The 24,632-nt window shown below is 42.8% G+C and overlaps 2 protein-coding genes and 1 long non-coding RNA gene across 12 annotated transcripts in view; 2 read left to right on the top strand and 1 right to left on the bottom strand.

The window, feature by feature from the left end:
- The window catches only part of IRF2 (interferon regulatory factor 2), a 38,492-nt gene extending 33,175 nt beyond the window's left edge, over positions 1-5,317 (top strand). For all 9 annotated transcript variants that reach the window (XM_083460070.1, XM_083460074.1, XM_083460077.1 and 6 more), the window contains 3 exons: positions 108-272; positions 1,629-1,675; positions 3,930-5,317. In XM_083460070.1, coding sequence (XP_083316196.1) covers positions 108-272; positions 1,629-1,675; positions 3,930-4,247 — 530 coding nt within the window. In that variant the 3' untranslated portion in view covers positions 4,248-5,317. The remainder of the gene's footprint in view (positions 1-107; positions 273-1,628; positions 1,676-3,929) is intronic.
- Positions 5,318-6,008: 691 nt separating this feature from the next.
- Positions 6,009-24,632, bottom strand: part of LOC310686415 — a 22,329-nt gene continuing 3,705 nt past the window's right edge. For both annotated transcript variants that reach the window (XR_014515879.1, XR_014515880.1), the window contains exons 3-6: positions 17,966-18,152; positions 10,529-10,671; positions 8,502-8,665; positions 6,009-6,068 (exon numbers count right to left, since the gene is read on the bottom strand). This is a non-coding gene — a long non-coding RNA (uncharacterized lncRNA). The remainder of the gene's footprint in view (positions 6,069-8,501; positions 8,666-10,528; positions 10,672-17,965; positions 18,153-24,632) is intronic.
- ENPP6 (ectonucleotide pyrophosphatase/phosphodiesterase 6) overlaps positions 23,173-24,632 on the top strand; it is a 27,346-nt gene continuing 25,886 nt past the window's right edge. Inside the window, exon 1 of the mRNA XM_083460053.1 lies at positions 23,173-23,612. Within this exon, the coding sequence (XP_083316179.1) occupies positions 23,372-23,612 (241 nt within the window). The 5' untranslated portion in view covers positions 23,173-23,371. The remainder of the gene's footprint in view (positions 23,613-24,632) is intronic.

The following is a 24,632-nucleotide window of genomic DNA, read 5'->3' as shown; positions in this document are numbered from 1 at the left end:
TGTGAAGTTACAGTCCATAACAGTGCTTTTTGCTTGACTGTAATGTATGCTCTTTATTAATGCAGGCACGGGTAATCATCACAATTCTTTCTTGTTATCATGCAAAGTTGTAGGAGATTCGCATTTTGAGTGTGGTTCGGAGGATCATATGATAGTTCCCAATCCACCTGATGTTTGCCAAGTAGTGGAAGTGACAACAGAATGTGATGACCAACCCAGCAGTGTGAGTCAGTTGTATCCACTACAGATCTCCCCAGTCTCCTCCTGTGCAGGTAAGAAACATTGCACTCGCAAAAGAACTTTGGGTCTTGGTTTCAGTCAGTGCCATGTTTTAACTTTTGGTAGGTAGGTGCTTTTCTTTTCTATTTTAGAATAGTTGTCAGATTCTTTTTGTGCTTGGGTTCTGCTAAACACAGGTATTATTTCTTCTGAGAAACAAAAGACCTAAACCTGCTGTAAAACACAGAAACGGAATACTTATTAAAATTATCCTTTACATATATGTTCAGTAAACCTCACTCAGTGTGCAAAAAATGTTTTTAGCGGTTTCTGGTTTTATCTGTAAGCCATCTTGAGTCCCTTTCATGGGGAAAGGCAGGGTATAAACAAGTATATAATAATAATACACAAGTGTGCATGGTGTCACAACCAAGATGATTGCAAATGTGGCTTCTTAGGAAAAGCTCCATTTTGGCTTTCACTTAGAAAAGTGGAGTATACATTTCAGTATGTATGCGTGTCTAAATAAAATTACTTGAGATGTGAGGAAGGGGAACCGAAGGGCAAGAGGCTTTCTTACACAGGGTTCAAGAGACCATTGTTTGCCTGAATTGTCTCTGTGCTGCTGCATCTAGGAATTAAAGGCTGATACACATGTACTTGTACATGAAATCCTGTTATGTGACAGAGGAAATTGTGGAATGTGTAAGCTATACCACAGACAAAGGCTTGGTTCTGGGGGCACAATGGAGCAGGAAACCTAATACACTACCAGTTTGTGTGTATTTTAAAAAGGCCTTGAGGCTGCATGTTCTAGATAAATATTATCAAGTGAAAGAAGTTTCGTTGCTTCTTGGGTGTGGGTGCCGATAGCGCTGCTTGGAGGTCAGCCAGAAGAATGTGCAAAGACTGATGTATGTTTATGTCTGTAGCTCCAGAGGTGGTTGAGAAGGGGCTGTTGACCATGCAGCAGGCCGGGTTCTAGCAGTGTCCCCCTTTTGACCCTCAAATAGAAAGTTTTGCATCCTCTTTACCAACTTCTGATTCTAGTATAATCTTGTCCTAGTAAAGTGACTTTTTTTGTCTGGCACTGTTGTGGCATTTCAGTGGTATAGCTGCCTCACACTGAGTCAGACCATCAACCTCAGTATTAGCCAATCTAATTGGCTGCAAGTGTCCAGGGTATCTGGGGGGGGGGGGTCCTCTCCCTGCCCAAACTGGAGATACAAGGGGTTGAACATTGGGGCATCTGATGCTCCCAGCCCTTCCCCACATGGAGTCGCTGGTTCTGGAGAAACCTCATAATGCTGGCATGGAATCCATGATTGAATAAGAGGAAACATCCTGTTACATGGTTTATTGACAATCAATATGTCACATGTTTTCAGTATGCATATTTTTATCCACAGAAAGTGAGACAACAGACAGCATACCGAGTGACGAAGAAAGTGCACAGGTAAGCAAAGGAATAGAATATATTTCCTAAGTCTTTTATTCCTTTTCCCGCCCCCTTCCCTAATATGCTTCAGTCCATTTCTTCTGTGAATTGAATGGTAGCAAGGTAGAGGTGTTCGTTTGCTGGTTTAGGAATTTCTGCCCCTCCTTCCATCTACAAAGGCCCTGGAGGCAGCCCACAACAGAATAAAAAGATACAATAAAATTAAAGCCATATCCATAAGATTAAAACACTGCTGTGGCATTAGCATAGCAGAGAGAAACCCAACCATTAAAATAATCCAAATGCCTGGCCAAAAATAAAAATAAAAGTATTCAGCATTCACCTAAAGACTGAAATGGTGGGAGCCAACTAGGCCTCTTAAGGGGGAGGGAGTTCCACAGACTGCTATCCCAGAACCTACTTCAGAGCAGGGCCACTGAAATAACTGAGATGGTTTTGGGGTGTAAAATTTAAGGATTTTAACTTAAGAGCCATTCGCTTTCTACTCAAAAGCCCCCAGGGATGTATGCTGCTAGCAGAGGCAACCATGCCATGTTGCTCACCCACGTGGTAAATAAATAAAGGCTCTGTTTCAGCCAATGGCTATAACCACTTTGCTTCAGCTTACAATGCTGAACCACCGAAGCAGTACTAAAAATACAGCCATGATGAGGCGTTTTCATATTTCGGCCCTAGCACAGCAGACGGTATTTCTACACGCAAAGTCCCTGGGGGACTTTGCTTTGCAGCTGCTCCTTCTCCATGAGGGAAGTGGAATCTCAAAGTTAGCACAACTCCTCTGGAGTGCCAGCTGCCCACAAGCAGTTCTCAGTAGCAACCCTGTTGCTGCAGAAACTTTAGAATTACTCCAAAGGCAGCATTTTTCAAGCATTCTAGCTCAGCTGGGCTTGCAAGTTTGGCCAAGTTGTGATAGAAGTTCAAGGTGCCCTGGTATCAATGCAAAGAGCGAGCCCTTGCATTAAGCTCTGGGTGCCAGCATTGCTGGATAGGGGCCTCCTCTCTAGCACGCACACAACACTGTTGTGCTGTGCCATGTCAGCAGAGGCTGGAAGAGGCCAAAGCTTCCTTACGTAATGTTCTGGGGTGCTTTTTTTGACCCAGAACAGCCATTGGGGCTGGTGTGTATCTGCACCAGGCATAGCTAATTATCATGGAAAACTGCATGTCTGTTTGCTTACCTTCACACTTCAGGAGTCATGGTGTTTGCAAGTTAATGCAGTGCTGCAGCAATCTGTAATAGGACACTTTTTTCTCCTTCAAAATGAGCAGTGAAGTCTTTCAGTTGGGTACTGCTACAAACAAGCAACTGTGCATAACATTTTCCAACTATAAAAGCTAGTTGCAGCTTGCTTGTTTGTCATATCTTGGTTGCAAGCTGCCACTTTTGGATTTCCTGAGCTCACATGTGGTTGAACACAATGGCAGGAAGTTCTCCTAGCCATGATGGAAAGCTTTCTTACACATGTGGTACCTGCAAATACCAAAAGTATTTCTGTCCAGCCTCACAGTCACTTCTTGTATGAGAGAAAAAGCATTCTTCACTATAGCTTCTGTAGCTGATTTTTGTTGTCAACCCTGCAACAGGGCAGGTTAAGTCGTAAGTGTGTATGTTTATGTATGCTTACAATGTGTACTGCGTCAGTGAAACTCTGTAGACTTTCCTCCTTCACCACACAGACGCTGGATGGACAAGGAGAGGGAGTTTACCATTGCACAACCCCTGATATTGGCATGTGCACCAGCTCCCTGACCGCTGTGTAGTCAGTGACAGGTTTGAATGAGGTGCCTAGGCAATCAGGAACCCTGGGCAATTGGGGCTTCCCAGTTGGCATAAAGAAGCTACAAACACACACCCAGACTTTCCCCAGGATGATAAGACAGTGCATGTGTCAGCGTAGGAGCACTTCTGCCACATGCTGAGCTGGGGGCCCTTTTATCGCACCTCACTTGGCATGGCCAAGCAAAGGAGCCTAGGGCCAATTGTGCAAGGAAGGGAGTCAGTAAGGCCTACTATCCCTGGACCAAAACAAACAGGTATATGGAGCACAGTTGAGGGAGAAGGGAAACTGCCTTGCATTCTAGATCCGCCTGTGGTGAAGAGACCCTTTCTGTACCCTCAACACTATGACAACAATCATCCTACAAGTGTGGTTATTGCCTCCTCTACAACAAATGACTTTTCCAATTGCAAGAGGTGTCCTGATTATGCTGTATGTGGGATGAATAAAACCCTCTTGTCTCTTCTCTGCAGGGTCATCTTCACTGGCAAAAAGAAAACGTTGGCGGCAAACAATACTACAGCAACTTGGGGACCAGGAACTCCCCTTACCCGCTTCCTGGGATGGCTACTTTTGTGACTTCCAACAAGCCTGACCTCCAGGTCACCATTAAGGAAGAAGTCTGTCCCTTGCCTTACAACAGCTCGTGGCCTTTCCCAGAGCTCCCTCTGCAACAAATCGTGTGCTCGGCTTCCACCAGCTACAGCAACAGGCCACCGGATCACGAGAACCGGGCCAGCGTCATCAAGAAAACGTCAGACATTACTCAGTCAAGAGTAAAGAGCAGCTAAGCCACATAAACTGGCACGTTCTTGGCGGATTCTCTGTTGTGGCTTTGAGGAGCACATCTAATGTACATTCAGCAAACCGAAGAGAGAAGAGCCTTGACAGTGCGGCACGCGACCGTGTCCAACTCCAGCACTGGAGCATTTTAAACTCAGGACTCCAACCAACAGAATGTAGACGTGAAGCTGGACAGAGGTCCAAGGTTACAGCCCAGGGGCCGGAAACAAGAGGACCAAGAGCCCCTCCCCAAATGAAGTTCCTCCATTTCTTGCAGTTCAGGCCACAATGGAACTGGAAACCTCGGAATGGAAAGAAAAATGTGAACTTGCTTGATTTTTGTTTTTCCCCAGAATCAGTTGTGAATATGTACATAATGCAGTGCTGTACTAGCAATACTGCAGACTGCTTTCGCACCTTATTGAAAAAAAGAAAAAGCACTTGCAAAAAAGGCCTTTCATGATCTTGCTCTTATTAATGGCACACTTAAAGCCCCTTCTTCCCCACCCTCAACTTCGCTCCTTCCCAGGGCTCTTCTGGCTACTGTCGCCTTGGAGTTTGGAAAAAGAATCAAATAGGAAAGTAAAACCTCCTCCTGTACATTTCGCAGGTTGTTTTTAAGAGTGCTTACCTTATACTTGTCTAATCTGCTATGCTTGAAAGCTGTGTGGTACAATAGAAGAAAATCTATTACAGATATATTATGCAAATTCCCAGGTTTTAAAGAGAGAGAGAGAAATACTCTAAGTCTAACCAGAGTAAGCTTTTTTATTTTTTTATACAGTGGGATATTTTATTCAAAGTAAAATTCTAAAGTGAATATTAATTGTTTTACTTTTTTTATCTTTTCTACAGCAAATTTATAATTTTACAATTCAGTGACTTGGTTGTCAGCAACCATTGCATCTTTGTGGCACATTTTCTTTTTTTCTTTTTATTTCTTTTTTCTTTTCTTTTTTACAATTTGTAAAGGTGAAATAGCTTTTAATGAATTTTATGTAGCAATCAAACTATCCTGTGGATTGATAATAAATATTATATATAAATAAGTTTTTAAATAAACACGTTTTCTTTGGTGTGTGGGATTTAATATATATATATATATATATATATATATATATATATATAAGATAAAACACTTACAAAGGGATCATGTAAAAAAGTTAAGGGGGCAATTACTTTCATGTTCTGAAAACAAAAGATGCCAAAACATATGTGTGTTCCATTAATTGAGAGGCGCTTTGGGGCACGTTCCAGGCTATAGCAAGAGGCAGGAGGAATAAATGATAACTTTTGCTGGATTATAGCTGTTGTTTTTTAGATTAGGTTAAGTGGAATTTCTTAGTGCTTCAGGTACATTCAGTGTCAAAAGTTATTTACAGTGCACAGAATGCTTACAAAGAAATCCTGCACACAGACCAGTTTTACTAATTTGAGACAGAAGATTTGCTTGAGACATACAGTTAGAACAAATTGAATGCTAAAGAGCTATAAGGTGCACATCTATAAGGAGACGGGTAGCTCTTGTCTCCAAAAGCCAGCATTGTAGTTTAATTTTGCAGTGAGGCAATAATAAAAACTGTAATAATTTCTGCTGGAAATCCTACTGCTTGGGCTTTCTGTTTTGCTTTCCCATAACTGGGATACTTCTAAATCTGGCTTTCTTAACCACTTTAGAAATATGGGTGAACACAGCAGTGCTATTTTTCAAGAAGAAAAGGTGATGGAACTCACCATGAATGCCTCCTTCATTCTCTTAGAACAGCAATGGTGCCTACCTGAGAGGTGCTGGGACTGAGGTCTGGTAGGTTCCCACCGAAAGAAAAGCCCTGGAACAGAGAATCCCAGTTAGTGTTAACTGTGGATAATATCAATGAAGAGATTCTAGGCAGTGAGTCAAGGCTTGTCCTATATTTGTAAAACGTATTTATACTCAAGTACAGAATCTGACTCTCAGGCAATTCTCAAGGTGGCTTATGACAATTGATCATCAGTAACCATGAAACCGGGACGCGGGTGGCACTGTGGGTTAAACCACAGAGCCTAGGACTTGCCGATCAGAAGGTCGGCGGTTTGAATCCCCGCCACGGGGCGAGCTCGCGTTGCTCGGTCCCTGCTCCTACCAGCCTAGCAGTTCGAAAGCACGTCAAAGTACAAGTAGATAAATAGGTACCGCTCCGGCGGGAAGGTAAATGGCATTTCCATGCGCTGCTCTGGTTCGCCAGAAGCGGCTTAGTCATGCTGGCCACATGACCCGGAAGCTGTCTGCGGACAAATGCCGGCTCCCTCGGCCTATAGAGTGAGATGAGTGCACAACCCCAGAGTCGGTCACAACTGGACCCTAATGGTCAGGGGTACCTTTACCTTTACCTTTACCTTTAACCATGAAACCAATACATAAATTATTATGAATGTGGCTGCAGTTCTCACACATGATGAAGCAGCCACGTTACTTAAAGGCATTCAGCACAGGGACAGGTTAGACCCACATTAATTTATGGTTTATATAATAAATGAAGCATCCCCTAAAATGTCAGCTGCTTGAGGTATATATTAATCTGCGACATAACCCAAAGTTTTCACACGAAGCGGAAAGCATTTTTGTGCTACATGATGTTCCCCCTACCCTCCAAAAATAAAACCTATCATCAATCAGAATGCTTATTTGCTTGCGATATCATTTGTTCAATCTTTGCACTGGACCTGTTGCAGCTGCGATGCTGGTTGTGGCATAAGCAAAACAACAAAGATTGTGAGATCAGCCACTTGGCCCAGATAATTTCTTAGCAACACAGCCAAATTATGCCTAAATCAATCTATGTGCTTGTTACATTTCTGCCCAACCCAAATGAGGACAGAGCAGCAAGGTACATTAGGCTGATAGCCCAAGGCTATTCATTGAGCTTCAGAGCCTTAGGGCGAATTCCATCTTTACAGTGGTACCCCGCAAGACGAAAAACTCGCAAAACGAAAGGTTTTTTCGTTTTCGAGTTGCCTCGCAAGACGAATTTCCCTATGGGCTTGCTTCGCAAAACGAAGCTTGCCCCGGGGACAGCGGGTCTTCTCTTTTGAAGCAAGGGGCGGCGGGGAGAAGCGATCTTCTCCCCGCAGCCCCAGGTCCGGGGACAGCGGGAAGCGCAGCGCTTCTTCCCCGCTGCCCCCGGACCTCTTTTGAAGCAAGGGGCTGCGGGGAGATCGCTTCTCCCGGTGCTCCGAAGCTGGGCGGGGGGGGGGAGGGAACACCTTCTGAAGGCAGGCGGGGGGCGAAAGTCTTTGCACCCCCCTACCTGCCTGTCCCGGAGGGCTTTTGAAGGCAGGCGGGGGGAGCAAAGACTTTCGCCCCCCGCCCGCCTTCAGAAGAGGTCCAGGACCTCTTCTGAAGGCTGGCGGGGGGCAAAAGTCTTTGTCCCCCCTGCCTGCCTTCCCAGGGGCTTTTAAATCGCCCCGGACAGCGGAGAAGTCCTCCGCTGTCCCGGGGCGATTTTAAAATGCCGCCCGCCAGCATTTTAAGATCGCCCGGACAGCGGAGAAGTCCTCCGCTGTCCCGGGGTTTTTTAAAATGCTGGGGGTGGGAAGAAAAGCCCTTGTCGTCGTCGTCCCCCCAGCCTTCAGAAGAGGTCCGGGGACAGACTGTCCCCGGACCTGGTCTGAAGGCGGTTTCCCTAGGAACGCATTAATTGATTTTCAATGCATTCCTATGGGAAACCGTGCATCGCAAGACGAAAAAACCGCAAGACGAAGAGACTTGCGGAACGAATTAATTTCGTCTTGCGAGGCACCACTGTACTTTTTCTGCTTGGATACAAATCTAAATTGAAATTGTAAAATGTATGTACTGTAATTATATTACAGAGAATTCTCTTTAGTTGAACTATGTCAGTATGGGTAGAAAATATATATTTTGCTTCTATAATGTATTTTTATTTGTTAAAAGTGCATGTATACACACACACACACCAGCCATGGCTCTACTGCTTCAGTACTAGTTTATGCACACACAAAAAAGGGCCTTGAGAAAGTGTTCAAGTAGCACACATTTATCCTGTCATTTTGAAACGAACTTAAATGTTGGTAATTTAGCACACAGTGAAGTTTCACAGTGCAACTAGGAAACCACAAGTAAAGTGCACACAAGCCTCACAGCTCACGGCTGCTACTGATAATGAAGTTTCCCAAGTATTGTGCTCTTTTGTTCATGTTTTAGCTGTAACGTCATTGCAGTGCAGCATTTTAACTACCGGTAGTTCCAATCACTTACTTACAATAACAGGTCCGAATGATTGTACTTTCAGAAAGTTGATACAGCTCCTTCTTTGGCACGGCTGCAATTGCTCTTTTGGTTCAGGATACAACTGTATTTGGAGATTCTTTTATTAGAGTTCTGTACACAGACCTATCCCAGGTCTCACAGGGAGTGTGTGTGCTCCTAGAACAAAAGGATATGGTTTAGTCTTGCTTTATACATCAGGGATTCCCCAACTCCAAAACATAGTTAGAAAACCCCTTAGGGTTTCTGTTGTGGCTGAGCACCAGATTCAGCCAAATTGCAGGCTAAATTGGGCTGATTAGAGGGGATCTGGACTTTGGCTGAGTTGGGTTGGGGCAGCCCTGGATCAGGCTGGGCCATCTGGGGTGATGTGCAGCCATCAGGGACAGGGCATTGGGTGGAAAGGCTACAGTAGTCTGCTTTGCCAGCATATTCCCCACAGAGAATGTGCTGGGGAAGCAAACCTTAGCAGGATGGAATCCTCCGCTCATCAGGATTCAATCCTGTGGGCTGCAGGATGCTTTTTTGAAGCTTGCGAAGTAGCACCTAGCAGGACTGAACCCTCTTGCTCTTGGCTGGGAGAGGAGATGCAGCGTTTCTTCCCCCTGACCGTATCTCAGTTGCAGTTGTCAGAACCCTAATTAAACATTAAAGGTAAAGGGACCCCTGACCATTAGGTCCAGTTGTGGCAGACTCTGGGGTTGCAGCGCTCAAATCGCTTTACTGGCCGAGGGAGCCGGTGTACAGCTTCCGGGTCATGTGGCCAGCAGGACTAAACCGCTTCTGGCAAACCAGTGCAGTGCACAGAAACGCCAATTACCTTCCTGCCAGAGCAGTACCTATTTATCTACTTGCACTTTGACGTGCTTTCGAACTGCTAGGTTGGCAGGAGCAGGAACTGAGCAATGGGAGCTCACCCCGTCGCGGGGATTTGAACCACAGACCTTCTGATCAGCAAGTCCTAGGCTCTGTGGTTTAAGCACCACCCCACCCCAAATTGTTGGCTGGACCCAGGGCAAGGTGGGTGGTCCCTGGGTTGGCCAGGCTTGCAGAGGGGGTGAAGGGGGCCATGTGCAGCGATAGGTTCTGTACTATGACCTTGCTGCCCTGACACAGCAATACTGATAAGCTCTGGAAGCTCTAGCTTTGTAGCAAATCCCAGCATATGTGAATGAAGAGTCTTGCCCTGAATCAAAGCAATAGTCTACCTACCCCAACAACTGGATAATATTAGTTGCCAGCAGCACTTCTGTAGGATCTCATGACCACAGATGGATGGACATTTGATGGCTCTGTTCTCCAAGTTTTTAAAGCTGGAGATTACGAGTACTGAAACCAAAAACTTCTTATTTGCAAAGAATATATTCTGAGCCATGCTCTTTTCCCGATAGGATTCTATGCAAATTCAAATAATTATTAACAGTCATGTAATCATATTTTTTTATTAAAAAAAAAAATACAAAAATTTAGGAGCCAGTGAAATTTTATAGTAGTTGGATAGGAGCAGAGAATGAGTTCATTACTTTTGCAGCAACCTTCGTGCCAACACTCAGGCCCAATATTTTTGACACACCAGTGGCTATTAGGCACATTCATTATTTATGCTGTGAATTTAAGTACTTAGGTATTAATTTCAGGTATATGATAATTCTGAGAGTACTCTGAGTTGTACTTAAATAGGCCTTAATTTTAAATAATTGGGACTGCCAAACCCCACGCACTGACTCCATCCTTCAAGCAGCCCTGTTCTGTTGAGACAGAAATTCATCAGCGGAAGCTTTTCCTGAAACTGACGTGATGGGGGTTGGGAACCTCCAGCCCACTGGACAGCTCCACCCAGGCCCTGATCCTTCACTGGTCCTACTCTGTCTGTGCTCTGTGTCTTTCCAAAAGCTAAACCTCAGAGTGCATTGGTTAGAGTGGCCTTAGAACATTGTTCTGCCAGCACTGCCACACTTCATGGTAGGGTCTTTTAGCTTTGTTAAGCCCCGATAGCACACCACAGGCTTCCTTTCCACTTACCTCCTCTGTTCCAAAGATCTCACCACTGCTACTGAGGCTGGAAACCCAAAGGTGGGAAGGATGACCTCAAAGGCCTTGAGATAAAGTGCAGCAGGTAGAACAACTTTCCAAAAGTCCAACCACGGGGCATGGTGATTAGATAACTAAGAAGTGATAGGGAAAGTCACAAGAGCAGGATTAGTTAAAACAGAGTTGCCATAATTGAAACAGTAAAAATCCAGACAGAAAAGTGGTGGTGGTTGTTTTGGCCAAAGGTGTGGAGCTGCTTTTAGTTTTAACCAAAGTTGTTGAGCACTGCCGAGATGGGTTGCCATGCGTCCGGGTTTTCCCAGACATTTTTGTGATTTCTGCCCAGACACTACTTCCGACAGCAGTATTCCAGGGAAATTTTGGACGTGTGACAACCCTAGTTAAAAAGAGTGACAACCCTAGTTTAAAATGTACACGTTGTTACAAGGATTTGACAGATTTCAAGGCAAACCTTTTGAAAATACAGTACATACAGTGCAAACCATTTCTAGCCTATATTCTTAAAGCTGTGTTGGTTTTTTTAAAAAGTGCTAAGCCGCTAAAATGAAACAGCGGCCCAAGAATGACTAATTAAATACATTTCAAAACTCATTCAAACAGAGCTATGTTTTTATAATCAAAACTCCAGCTCCTCAATAACTGACTTTGACAATGTGTTTGCACTTTCAGTTTACACAACAACCTGCTCGGCTAGTTGCTGCTCCAAGTTCCCATAGTAACCATTCACTTGGCTGCCTTGCCATGGAAACTGCATATTATTTCCTAGTACCTGAATGACCTTTGAGCTACAGAACAAGAAAAGGTAGACAACTGTTTCACGTATGGACGTTGTATACTTATATGTACCCCTGCAGCAATTTCTTGCGGGTACTCATGTCAGATTCTCCATTCACTTAAATGGAAGTAGGGAGTGCCACACACACAAGGGAAAGGCAAAAAGAACAAGTGATAGAGGAAATGTGCCTACAGGTTCAAAAAGGTTAGGGACCACTGTTCCTGCTTCTTGTCGTTTCAATAAGTGCCCTTTTGCTGCTGGATGTTGCAGAAAGTTTTCTACACAGAGGCACCGAACGTATTAAAAGGGGTGTTACAAAAATGGTTTAGTTAAACAAACCATGGTTTCATGTTACATCTGAACCCAGCCACTGGCTCCAGGCTTGAAGTCATTACCAGAATATGTACACATTGAACTGCTATATGAGCATCGCATGATGTGACAGTTATGCAACAGTTTAGAGATAACGAAATAATAAAGTTTCCTTATATTAGTGCAATTGGTTAACTATCTTCCTCCCGCCTTCATTGCTAGGAGTTACCGAGGCTCTTGGGTAGTAGTAAAATCAAAAAGGGTTTATCAATGCTAGCCAGAGATTGCAGCATTCTTTATAGTGACAAATTAACAAACCCAGACTTCCAGTACTATTTACCTCTTTCCTTTTTATAACTCTGGCCCTTTGAGCAAACAAATAGCAACTATGATGCAACTTCATCAAACATTGCATTATGGAAATATGCCAAATTTTATATAAAGAAACACACACAAAATACTTGCACTAAATCAGTTCAAAGGTTACAGCAGATTGTTTCATGCACACCCAGCTATAACTAATGTTAGAGCACTCGCCGTCTTCAGGAAACAAAGGAATGAAATCAACCACCAAGTCAGTGATAATCTTTTTGATCTACATGTACTTAAAAGAGTTTGATGCAAAGAGGTTTCTCCCTTTTGTTTCCTGGGCTGGGCTCCTTTGTTCTTAAAAGCCGTGTCTTTGTCAAAAACATCAACAAGTGTTCTGTACCTTTCCCCATCAATCATTACATCACTGTGAAAGGGAAGGTTGCAGTTGTGCCCTTCCTGCCTTGATGTGTTGAATGTAAGAGATCAGGAGCCCTGCTGGTAAAAGGTGGCAACTGCATTAGCATGCTAAGGCGACATTATCCATTGTAACAGATTTCCTTTTTATTATAATGCTGACTCCGAAGCAAACCAAACCAACCTGATTTATCTCTGTCTGTGGTAATGGGAAAAGAGCATTAGGTATTGTTCAACAGAGACAAGGACTCAAATCCCTGTGCTGACTAGCCTTGAACACTTGAGGCTGCATACACACCATACGTTTAAAGCACATGGCGCTCTCCAAAGAATCATGGGAACTGTAGTGTGGGGAATTGTAGCTCTGTGAGGCGTAAACTACAGTTCCCAGAATTCTTTGGGGGTAAGTCATGTGCTTTAAATGTATAATTCTCTCGGCTAATGTACCTCAGAGTGTTTCTGAGAGGACATGACTGACCACATACATGGTGATGCAGTTTTCAGGTTTCAATTTTCATATTATTTCAAGAAACACAATCCTGTATCACTTCTGCTCTCCATCCCCAGGACTGGCCAAATCTAACATATCACTCAGGGTAGCTGTCATGCCAGCACAGTACGTCTGTCTGTCTATTTTATTTATTATTATTTTCAGCATTTGATCCTAAGAATCATTTCAGTTGTAAATACAATTTTATTCTCACTTTCACTTGCACTGTTTATAAACAGACAGAACCAAAAATAGAAAGAGAAGGAGGCCAAGTCATGGGAAATATCTGTGCAAAAGAATTATGGAAGGCGCAGGAGCTTCTGACAGTTTTAAAGCTGACTCTTGCTTCCATATAATTAGATATGTGTTTTTATTGGAAGTTATTGCTGGTTAAAGAGCTCTGTTAAATGGAATGGGCAAATCAGTATTTACGGTAATTTTTGCTATTTGGGCTGATTCATGCATTCCATGAATTCTACATACAGGCCTCACTTGACAGAACTTTTAATTGGGTAATTGGTGAGATGAAATTTTAATCTGTGGGGGTACGTTTAATTACTAAAGCCATTTTGGCTCCTGTGTGTTACTGTAACTGAGAAAGAAGAACATATTAAGGAAAGGCCATGGAACCTCTTTCAGGATTTCTTCAGTGTCCTCAAAAAGGCACATATTGAGCTTTTAAAAAACATATCTTACTATAATTTATTTTTAGATAATAACAGTTATCAAGCAAAATGAAAAACAAAACAAGCAAAACCATTTCATGACCAGCAAAATACAGTTCACTGCATTATAAAGCACAACAAAATTTTGATTGCATGCTATTTCTGATTATCATTATTATCCTTTCAAAATGTTTCAGGTTGTATCGAGAAAGCGTTTGTTTTCTTTTTGGCAAAGTGAATGCTACCTGTGTATTTTGCTATGTTGTATCATTTCTTTTTAATAAAATAAATAAAACAACAACACACAACAAAGCACTCTGTGTGTCAACAGAGGCTGCCAGTCATGTTCCTGATGTGCAATATAAGCAATTGAACCAACTTTCATAAAAAAGTGCCTTTCATCAGAATTAGATTACTTCTTGCTCCAACTTCTTAGGCAGCTTTTCCATTAAAGCAGATTTGTTGATACCATTTGTCCACCCAATTATTACATAGCATTTTCAATTGTTTGGTTTTGTTATTAGACAGACAGACGGATGATAGCTCTAGAATTTATTTATTTTAGGACAAGTGCACTAGATAGCCTCAAAGTAACATAGGTACATGACTTAGATTCCACTAACAATTCTGCTAAATAGAACAGAATATGGAACAAGGTCCTGTTCCACTTAGCAGAAAGGAAAATTCCTTAAAACCGACACCCAGGTAATACCTGTCCCCCCTCCCCCACCCACCACCTTGAGTAGGGATATCTGGTTCTAATAGTCCCCTATATTGATTACTTTTGTAATATGATTTATGTTGAGCTTTTTCAATATACAGATTTTCATTTTGACAAATTAATTAAAATTTAGGCAGCAGACTTGTTGATAGCCCTAACACATTCCATTCCACTGACCATCTCCTACACTGCAATATGTCATTTGGAAGGAATAATCCACAGCAATGCTCAAACTATTCCCACTGTGCATAATCCATGAGTACTTTTGAAGAATCAGGTAAAAGGTAAAGGGACCCCTGACCATTAGCTCCAGTCGTGACTGACTGGGGTTGCGGGGCTCATCTTGCTTTGTTGGCCAAGGGAGCTTCCGGGTCATGTGGCCAGCATGACTAAGCTGCTTCTGGCGAACCAGAACAGCACACGGAAACGCCGTTTACCGTATTTTTTGCTCTATAAGACTCACCTTTCCCTCCTAAAAAGTAAGGGGAAATGTGTGTGCGTCTTATGGAGCGAATGCAGGCTGCGCAGCTATCCCAGAAGCCAGAACAGCAAAAGGGATCGCTGCTTTCACTGCGCAGCGATCCCTGTTGCTGTTCTGGCTTCTGGGATTCAGAATTTTTTTTTCTTGTTTTCCTCCTCCAAAAACTAGGTGCGTCTTGTGGTCTGGTGCGTCTTATAGTCCTAGGCTTTGTAGTTTAACCCACAGCGCCACCCGCGTCAAATCAAGTACCTTCCTTCAAAAACAAGCAAGCAGAACCTCATATATAATCAGGATAAATTCAATTATGTATAAAGATTTTAAGGAGTTCACGGGAGTTTTTGTGTGTGTTTTACTTCCCAGGTCTGCTTATCTTCTAGTCTAGGACACAATTGTTTTGCATCTGAATGCACAAGAGCTGTTGACGGAGGAGGGAGTCTCCTGAAATTTAAGGACGAGAACCCTGCTCATTGTAAACACTGCCCTGAGGGTTATTTCCTGCTTCCCCTGCAGCAGCCATGACAACAGTCATTCACGTAAAAACAGTTGCTAGGATGCCACTTGGAAGGGAGGGAACAGAGAGAATACCAATAATATTTCATTTAAATACAAGAAAGACCTAAATTTAAAATATCCAGTAATCTCACAAGTGTTCTTTAAAATGAAATTTCACCTAATTTTTAAAGGAAAAAGAAAACCAGTGTGAAGCTCACTGGGTGTAATTGACCACTGTTGCCCAGTCTAACCTAATCCACAGGGTTGTCAAAAGTGGGGTGGGGGGCAGGCAAAATAACTACTTGTGGCACATATGCCATCCATTATTCTTTGCAAGGCTTTCTCTCTCTCTCTCTCTCTCTCTCTCTCTCACACACACACACACACACACACAGAGAGAGAGAGAGAGAGAGAGAGAGAGAGAGAGATCATGTGTTTCAGATGGCCTTTGGGAAAAGATGCTTTGGCCCTCCAAGGTTTCAACTGGCTGTGTGGTATCTATAAGGTTTTAGCTGGTTTTAAACAGACATTACTATTCTGGTCTGAGTGAGTTGGTTGTTATGGCTGGGCTTTATTTTAAATATATTATTACATTTATCATATATTATTTATTTTAAATATATAAATTATATATTTTTAAATAATTAGTCATGCATGCACAGACATTTATTTCTTTACATTCTGAAAGTACCAGTTCTTCTGTCATTGGGATATAAATCAAACGAAGTAGCTTAGAATGAAAGCAATTTCACAAAAAAGGTGTGGTTGGAGAAGGTTTGTTTGTTTAATTTCTTGCCTAGTTTCACAACATTAAAGATTTGGCTAGGCTATCGCTTCTCTTTTAAGATCAAGATAGCAAAACACGGAGGAGGGAGCATGGGGGCTGATCAATTTATCAATGGATATGCGGACAAGTGTCCTTTTTTGAACTTAGGTTTAAACAATGCTGACACCTAGTGGTCACTCACAACTCAGTCAATTTCAAGAAGTGCCTTGCTGGATCAGCAGAAAGTCTAAGTACTCTGGTTTCCAACAAGAGCCAGCCAGGGAGAAGGAGCACAAAATAAAGATGATGACCTTTTCATTGGCCTGCATCTTGAACACAGAGGTTCTGTCAGCTTTATTTTATTTAAGAAAACAGATTTTCATTCATTTACAGTGGTACCTCGGGTTAAGAACTTACGGTAATTCGTTCTGGAGATCCATTCTTAACCTGAAACTGTTCTTAACCTGAAGCACCACTTTAGCTAATGGGGCCTCCCACTGCTGCCGTGCCGCCGGAGCACGATTTCTGTTCTCATCCTGAAGCAAAGTTCTTAACCCGAGGTACTATTTCTGGGTTAGCGGAGTCTGTAACCTGAAGTGTCTGTAACCTGAGGTACCACTGTATTAGTATATTTGTAGCTCCCCCCTTTTTTTTACTGACACGACTCCCTATTTACAAGTTGGGTTTTCCTTCCTTTTCCCTGTCCTAGCCATGACCAGGGCAACTGGCTTGCAGTGCCCTTGCGCCTGCGATTCGTTCCTCCATGGGGCAATTTGTGCTCAAGAAGGAAAGTAACCCCTTCCTCCATGGTCCAGTTCCTCCAACATATCTGGACCTAACAATAAACTAGACTGCAGATACTGTACATAACCACAAACTGACGGATATCTTATTTAGGTTTATCCATTCCAGACACCCACTGATTTCCTGGGGAGTGAATTCAGTAAACCCTTATCTGTTTTTTCTTTTTCTTTCTTTCTCTTTAAAATTTCCTTACTCCCTTATTCAGGGTTGAATCTCACTGCCTCTCAATTCCACTCGCGCCCCAAAGGGCAAATGCTAACACTTCTTGGCAAGGCTACCACCTCGACATTCATTCTATATGAGTAAGATAAATTACAATTTTTCACTACTTTGCGGGGCTATACCCCAACACACAAATATACTGTCTGTGATTGTCTGGCTAAGCTCTGTATCACAGTAATAGTTCATGGTTGTTAACATTAGCATATTATCATCACCACCACCACGATTTATCAGGGCTGGTCTGGGACATGTTGCCGCTTGAGGCAAAACAGAAAATGGTGCCCACCCCTCCTCCTCCTCCTCTTCCTGCCCCCTGCCAAAGCCCCTTCCTGCTGTTCTGTCAGCTGAGGCAGCAAAAGGCAGCCCCAGCTGGGATCCAGATCTGCTACCCTTCCCTGCTGTCAAATTAGCCAGCTGCCCAAGGTGACTGCCTCACGAAGCCTCATGGGCAGGCCAGCCCAGTGACTTATTAAGCTTATTGGCTGTTTTACAGAAGCATCTTAATGGGACTTGCAAGTAATAGTAAAATCAAAACACGAAAAACAAAACAACTAAAATGAAGTGCAATGCGAGGTAATCAAAGTGTAAAAACAATCCCTCCATCCTCAAACACAGGCCAAAATACCACAGACACCCTCTAAAATAAAATAAGAATACAGTGGTACCTCTGGATATGAACAGGATCCGTTCCAGAGCCCCGTTCGCATCTAGAAGCAAAAGTAACTAGCACCAGCATGTCTGCGCACGTGTGTGTCGCTTTTCGCCGCTTCTGCGCATGCGCGTGACGTCATTTTGAGTGTCTGTGCATGTGCAAGCGGCAAAACCCGGAAGTAACGCTTTCCGTTACTTCCGGGTTGCCACGGAGCGCAACTCGAATGCGCTCAACCCGAAGCGCATTCAACCCGAGGTATGACTGCACAATCAACTGCTGCAAAGAAAAAACACCAAAATACCTTTGAGAAAAGAAACATCTTTGCCTTGTGCCAAAAAGATAGCAATGTCTGCACCAGGCAGAGCATTCCATGTCAGGGTGCCACTGCTGAAAAGGCCTGTTCCCACATGGCCCTCTGGACGGCTGCTGGAGAAGGATATCTGATGATGATCACAGGGCATGGACAGGCTTATAGCAGGAAAGGCATTCTGTAAGGAAACAATCAAACTTTGGGAATTTATTCCTTTGGATTTTTGGAATAACTATTTACTTACTTTTTTACTTACTTACTTAGCTTGCACCCAAATGGCATAGATTAAACAGTGCTATTACACAGGCTAATCCAAAGCAATATTTTGTTATTCAACACTCTGAACAACGAGGATTTGAAATGTACGGTAAGTAGACTGTTCTTTGCTATCATTTTTTCTATAATTTCTGTGCTGGAAGAAACTTCCAAACGGCTTCAGTTTTCCTTTAGGTCAAAATGTTCAGCCTACTGTTTTAACTGATTTGGCATGGCAGTTAGTTTGTTGGCTCTCAGTCAGCGTTTTTCTAATTATCCAGCAATTAAAATCATGTGCAAACCATGCAATTAATAAAGAAACAAAAGGTCAGCGATGGGAAGAGTGAAACTGGACATTTTGGCAGTTTAGGGGCTTTCCTTAGAAATGGGAAAAGAACAACCTCAACCTGGAAAGCTAAAGCAAATTGAGAGAGGAAGTGGTAAGAGTTTCACTCATTTCCACTTCCTCCTTCAATTCCCTGGTTTTCCAGACTGAGCAGATAGGATATTAGGAGGGAGGGAAAGAAAGCATTTTGAAAAACTTTTGGAGTAAAAAAAGAGGAAAAGATGGGTTTAGTTTTTACTTCTACTCTCTGACGTAAGTGTTTGGCTTAGTCCCCCCGGCCCGGGAGTTTGTGTTTATCTATCCTGCCTTGGGATCTGTTTATTTCGTGTGTGTGTGTGTGTGTGTGAGTGAGAGAGAGAGAGAGAGAGAGAGGTGAAGTTTGTTTCATTTTTTCCAGGGGAGGGGTGTCTGTGGTTGGGTGTTAGCTTGATTCAGCTCCTTCAACAATTAGCAAAGTTTTGCCTTTGCATAGTTCTACTAACAAATAAAAGTTACGGCTTTGAAAGTGAACATTGTGAAGGTGAAACTGATGCAGACACTTGCTTTGAGTACTAGACTGGTGGCACCAGCGCATCAGGTAATACAGAAACTTAAAATTGTTTGGCATGGCTGAGGAAGGTTCTCACCCTGATAAAAAAATGAAACACTTACTTGTGAGGCAAAGGGACAGAACAGAAGAAAGAGCACAAGGATGATTCTCAAGTGCCAAGGGAGACTTTCATGGGTGCCACTGCACCCATGGGTGCTCCATTTGGGGTACCAGACTTAGCTGAAAAGCTTTATGCTCAAACAGTTCAGACCATCTCATGTGCATTTATCCTCTTGCTCCTGAGAGTTGGGAATGGCACAGAGGGGTGCAATTTGTACAGACTGGCAAAAACCAGAAAGGTTCACACAGTGCTTTTTTACATGTCATTGCTTTTAAATGGAAGGAATGGACACAAAGCTCTCTTGAAAAATTTCCTCAGGCAAGCCATTTATTCCTGTTAGACCTAGTGCCATTTTCAATTTGAATTCCATGGGCTTCATCATAGGAGTGGCTGCCATTTGGAATTTGGGGCACTGTGTATGATCAGGCTTCTCCCCGCCCTCACACATAGTGATGGACACGCACCCCTTCTCCATTCTCCTTGCACCATTATCAAGCTATCCAGGTTGTATCGGTGCTGTTGCAATGGGGAGAATCACTTGCATCACTCCACAAAAACAAAAGTCTGAGCACAGCTTGCAGGTGCCACTCACTGAATCTGTGTGGTGATTGGAGACTGCAGGTGGCTGCAGAAGGCTTGGACTGCCTTCATCAGCCCAGGAATGCTGTTTTAAGCATTTGAGAAAGCAGGACGCTGCCAATAAAACACATGAGCATCCCAGGAAATCAGCCATTCTGGCACCTGACCTTGCTCTTGTTTTTCATTACAAGTTGCCCTAACCCCACACTTTAATGGTGGTGCAGCTCTGACCCCACCAGTCTGCTATTTGCTGTGCTGGCTTCGACACTTTTATTTTCCCAAACTTTATTTCTGCCAAATCTAAGTTCTTGGCTGCAAGATTCTCTCTTTTCTGGATTCTGGGACTTTGCATTGGCCAGCCTCCAACCACATTCAATATGTTCTGGCCTTTCACTTGGCTCAAAGACCGTTCAAGAAATAAAGAGCTGCTTTTTACCGGGAGGATTTCTTAACTCAGCCAGACTGAAACAAAATCAGAATAATAATAATAATAATAATAATAATAATAATAATAATAATATGCATGCTACTTGTATAGCTCTTTTTCTCAAGTGCTCAAAGTGTTTCACATACATTATTTATTTCATGACACAATAAATTATTATTAATTATTATTATTTTTTCTATACCACCCTTCATCTGAAGATCACAGGGCGGTTCACACAAACACAAAAATAAAAAACAGAACACAAATTACTTAATAAAACAAGAACCAAAGCATACCAATAACCCCTGTCCCACAAACACATTTAAAAGGCCACAGAATGCTCAATAAGCCAAAGGCCTTGTTACAGATCTATGCTTCTGCCTGGCACCTAAGGATATGTAATGAAGGAACCAGGCAAGCCTCCCTGGGGAGAGCGTTTCACAAATGGAGAGCCACCACAGAAAAGGCCTGTTCTCATGTTGTTGCCCTCTGGATCTCTAGAGTCTATTGCATTATCAACATCTGCAACAGGGTGGCTTTCTGAGGTGACATGTTTTTTATCAAGCGGATGGGAGAGTGACACGGAGCTTAGCACTATAAATCAAACAGAGGTGACTTTCAAAGTCATCTGACTGTAAAAGAAAGAAAGTTGTGCAAACCCATCCATAAGGATGCCAGCTCCTTTTCAAAGAAAGATCGCGTGCCTTTAATAGCTATACAGAAACCGAGCAGGCACAACTTCTTCCATCAGAGTGCTGCAGTGCCAAGGAAAAATGCACAGGCTAACCCCCCCCCCCCGTCTTGCAGCTATTGGAACCTAGGCAAGTCCAACTCTATGTCTTAACATGATTTTAAAAACAGAGAACAGTTTCAAAGCTTGCTAGTCAAAGAGTGGTACAAGTTATTCAACACTGATGTTACAGGCATTATTCATTAGTACAATTACACACTGTGTTGTGTCAGCACTAATGCAGAGGGGAAATTGAGTTTCGCCAGGGGACACAATCTGTGGCTTGCATGCTTGTAAAATAGTTTTTTTCTGTAACAACAAAGGCACAACTTGATAGAAAACGTCTCTCTTCCCAATCAGCAAAGGATTATAAAATGTGTGACATCCGCACACTTCTTTAGTTACAGGGTCATACAGTAAATACTCAACCAAAGAAAAGGAGTCAAAACAAGCATCACATCCTAGATGATCAGTGCCCTGTTGCTCCCTTGAACTGTCGCCTACATTCCTTCACACAAGTTGCCTTTCTGTTTACTTTTAACTTATAATTGATGTGTATGTGCGTGACAGCACAGCAGGAAGAGAACAGTAAAATGCAAAGAGGTATGTCAGAAGTCTGGCACCGACTTTCCTCACATAATACTACAGTGGTACTTCAGGTTACACACTCCGCTAACCCAGAAATCGTGCTTCAGGTTAAGAACTTTGCTTCAGCATGAGAACAAAAATCGTGCTCCAGCGGCGCGGCAGCAGCAGCAGCAGGAGGCTCCAGTAGCTAAAGTGGTGCTTCAGGTTAAGAACAGTTTCAGGTTAAATACGGACCTCCGGAACGAATTAAGTACTTAACCTGAGGTACCACTGTAATAATAATTTATTTATACCCCGCCCTTCCCGGTTCAGAAAACCGGGCTCAGGGTGGCTAACAACAAATTTAAAATACTTAATTGTAGACGCAGCATAAAATACAGTATAAAAACATGAATAACAATAAAATTCAAAGTTCAGAAATCAATCTGAGGAAAATCCATCTAATAAACATTAGATAGTCACTGGGGCTAGCTGGCTGAATTAGTCCTACTTGGGCCAGCGAGGAGGCCAGGGGGGAATTAGCTGTGGGGTCTCAGAGCGGGTAATCTTCATAAAAGGGAAGGGGGGAGGAAGAGAAGGGAAATAAAAGATCAGGCTGAATTCAAATTAAAGGCCAGGCAGAATAGCTCTGTCTTACTGGCCCGGCTAAAGGAGGTTAAATCCTGTAGAGCCCAAGTCTCATGGGACAGAGCATTCCACCAGGTCAGAGCCATCACTGAAAAGGTCCTGGCCCTGGTGGAGGATAGTCTGACTTCCTTAGGGCCTGGGACCTCTAAACTATGGTTATTCATGGACCTTAAGGTCCTCTGCAGGGCATACCAGGAGAGGCGGTCCCATAAATACAAGGTCCCTAAGCCACAAAGGGCTTTAAAGGTCAAAACCAGCACCTTGAATCTGACCCTGTACTCCACCGGGAGCCAGTGCAACTGATAAAGCACAGGGTGAATATGCTCCCATGGCAGGGACCCCGTGAGGAGCCTCGCTGCAGCATTCTGCACCCTCTGGAGTTTCTGGGACAGTTTCAAGGGCAGCCCCACACAGAGTGAATTACAGTAGTCAAGCCTGGAGGTGACCGTTGCATGGATCACTGTCGCCAGATCGGGGTGGGAAAGGTAAGGGACGAACTTACCTAGACTATAATATAAATATAAATAGACTATAAATATAGGAAGTCACTAACATACGTGAAAAATTTCAAGCCTGGATGTCAAATGCCCCTGTAAATTTGCAAATATCCAATACTGTGCCAAAATCTGGTGAAGCTAATGTAGGAGTCAAAAACAGAAATAAAAAGTGCACTCCTCATACTTTAAAATTATATCAACTCACTGGCTTTAAAGAAAAGGTTTAAGATCTGAAAAATTCATTATGTTTTTGTTCTCAAATTCATCCAGTTTGTTTTGAGTGCCCTGAAAAGCCTGACATGTGGGAACTGAGAAGTTGCATTGTTCCTGTGTTAACCTTTTGAGTGTCTTGGAAGCGCCACTAGAGCTAACACTGAGAACAAGGTTTTTGTTGCTTCAATGCAACATTTATTTCTATAGTCAGAGCACGGTACCAGAATGCAGCCCACAGCATCCTGCTACGCTACATCCGAATGCAAAGTCCACCGTGTTATAGCAGTTATCCTGTAACTTTTTAAGTCTGGCAATTCCAGTTACTGCTGCTGTACCTTTAAACTCTGGAATCAAACCAGCAAAATGAGAGCAAGCAGTGTGAGGTCCAGCCCTTCAGAGCAGCTTCAGATGCCTCATTGAGAGTTATTGCACAGGGACAGGCAGTGCTGACAGGGCTCTGCCAAAGCTCCTCTCCACCCAGCAACATGGCAAAGCACATGGCCCCCTTTCTCCTGCTTGTCCTCACCCTGGCAAGCTCATCCCTTGCAAGTCGAAAAAAGCTCCTGCTGTTCTTGATTGATGGGCTTCGCCACGATTATATCAGCGATGAAGCGCTGGAATCCTTGCCTGGCTTCAGAGAGATTGTGAACAGGGGGGTGAAAGTGGATTACCTGACACCAGACTTCCCCAGTCTTTCCTATCCAAACTATTACACACTGATGACTGGTGAGTACATTCTTTGACTTTCTCACTACAGGGCTCTTAACAGCAGGCAGCCTTAATTGTTGCAGATTGCATAAAGTCAGTAGTTTTTGTAACACTGCGGGGACGAATACGGACTAAATTTTTAAATGAGGATTCATCCTTGCTGAAGATTAAAAGGAATGACTGGAATGACTGCAGGTCAGTCTGAACTATATATATAAAAACAATTAATTTGTCAAGTTTTTGTTCCACTTTATTCTCAAGAAAGAAACTTTCCCCCCACAAATATAATCTTGTCAAACAGTTAGACCTTGTTGGCTCATCTGAAAAGCAAACAGTACAATCAGATTTTTTATAAAAAATAAAAATAAATTTTGACTATTAACTGTAGTTGTGATGACTCGACAGTAAACCACTTAACTTCTCGCCTCAGGGAATATCAGGCATTAGCAAAAGTATTAAATGATTCTAGGATACAGAATACTATTCTCAGCTGGTGCATCTTCCCTCACTGGAATACAGTATTAGATTGTGCTGAGTTTTCTCCCCCACATTTCTGAATAACTGGTTAAGATATAATTTAACAATTACTGAAAACAGACATTCATTTATTTGAGGGCGTGTAAACACATTTAATCATTTTATGGATCATTTCACTTTATTAAGCAAAATTTGCATCAATTCTAACTAAAACTGAAAATATTGTGGCAGGACAGGACGGGGTTGTTGTCCCCATCATTACAGTATTTTCTTTCTATTTTTGTTCATTGCTTGTCACAGTTGAGAATGTAGATGCTTCCACAGCAGGTTTATATAGTAAATAATGTCAGGTATGTAAACTTGGAGAGCATCTAAGGTGCTCTCCAAGTTTTCATATTTTGCAATAAAGCTTTCTTTTCATCCTAGATAAACTGCAGTTTATTTGCTTCTCTAGAGTACTTCTAATATTTCCCATTCTGAGCACTTCTGCCAGCGTCAACACACGTGACCCTGGCATAATAAAAACCCTTGTGAGTAAAACCGGCATAATGTCATGGTTTG

This window comes from Podarcis liolepis (genome assembly GCF_965112155.1).
Source record: "Podarcis liolepis genome assembly, chromosome: 9".
Taxonomy (NCBI): domain Eukaryota; kingdom Metazoa; phylum Chordata; class Lepidosauria; order Squamata; family Lacertidae; genus Podarcis; species Podarcis liolepis.
The sequence above is the reverse complement of the archived record's forward strand: the minus strand, read 5'-3'. Positions and strand labels throughout refer to the sequence as shown.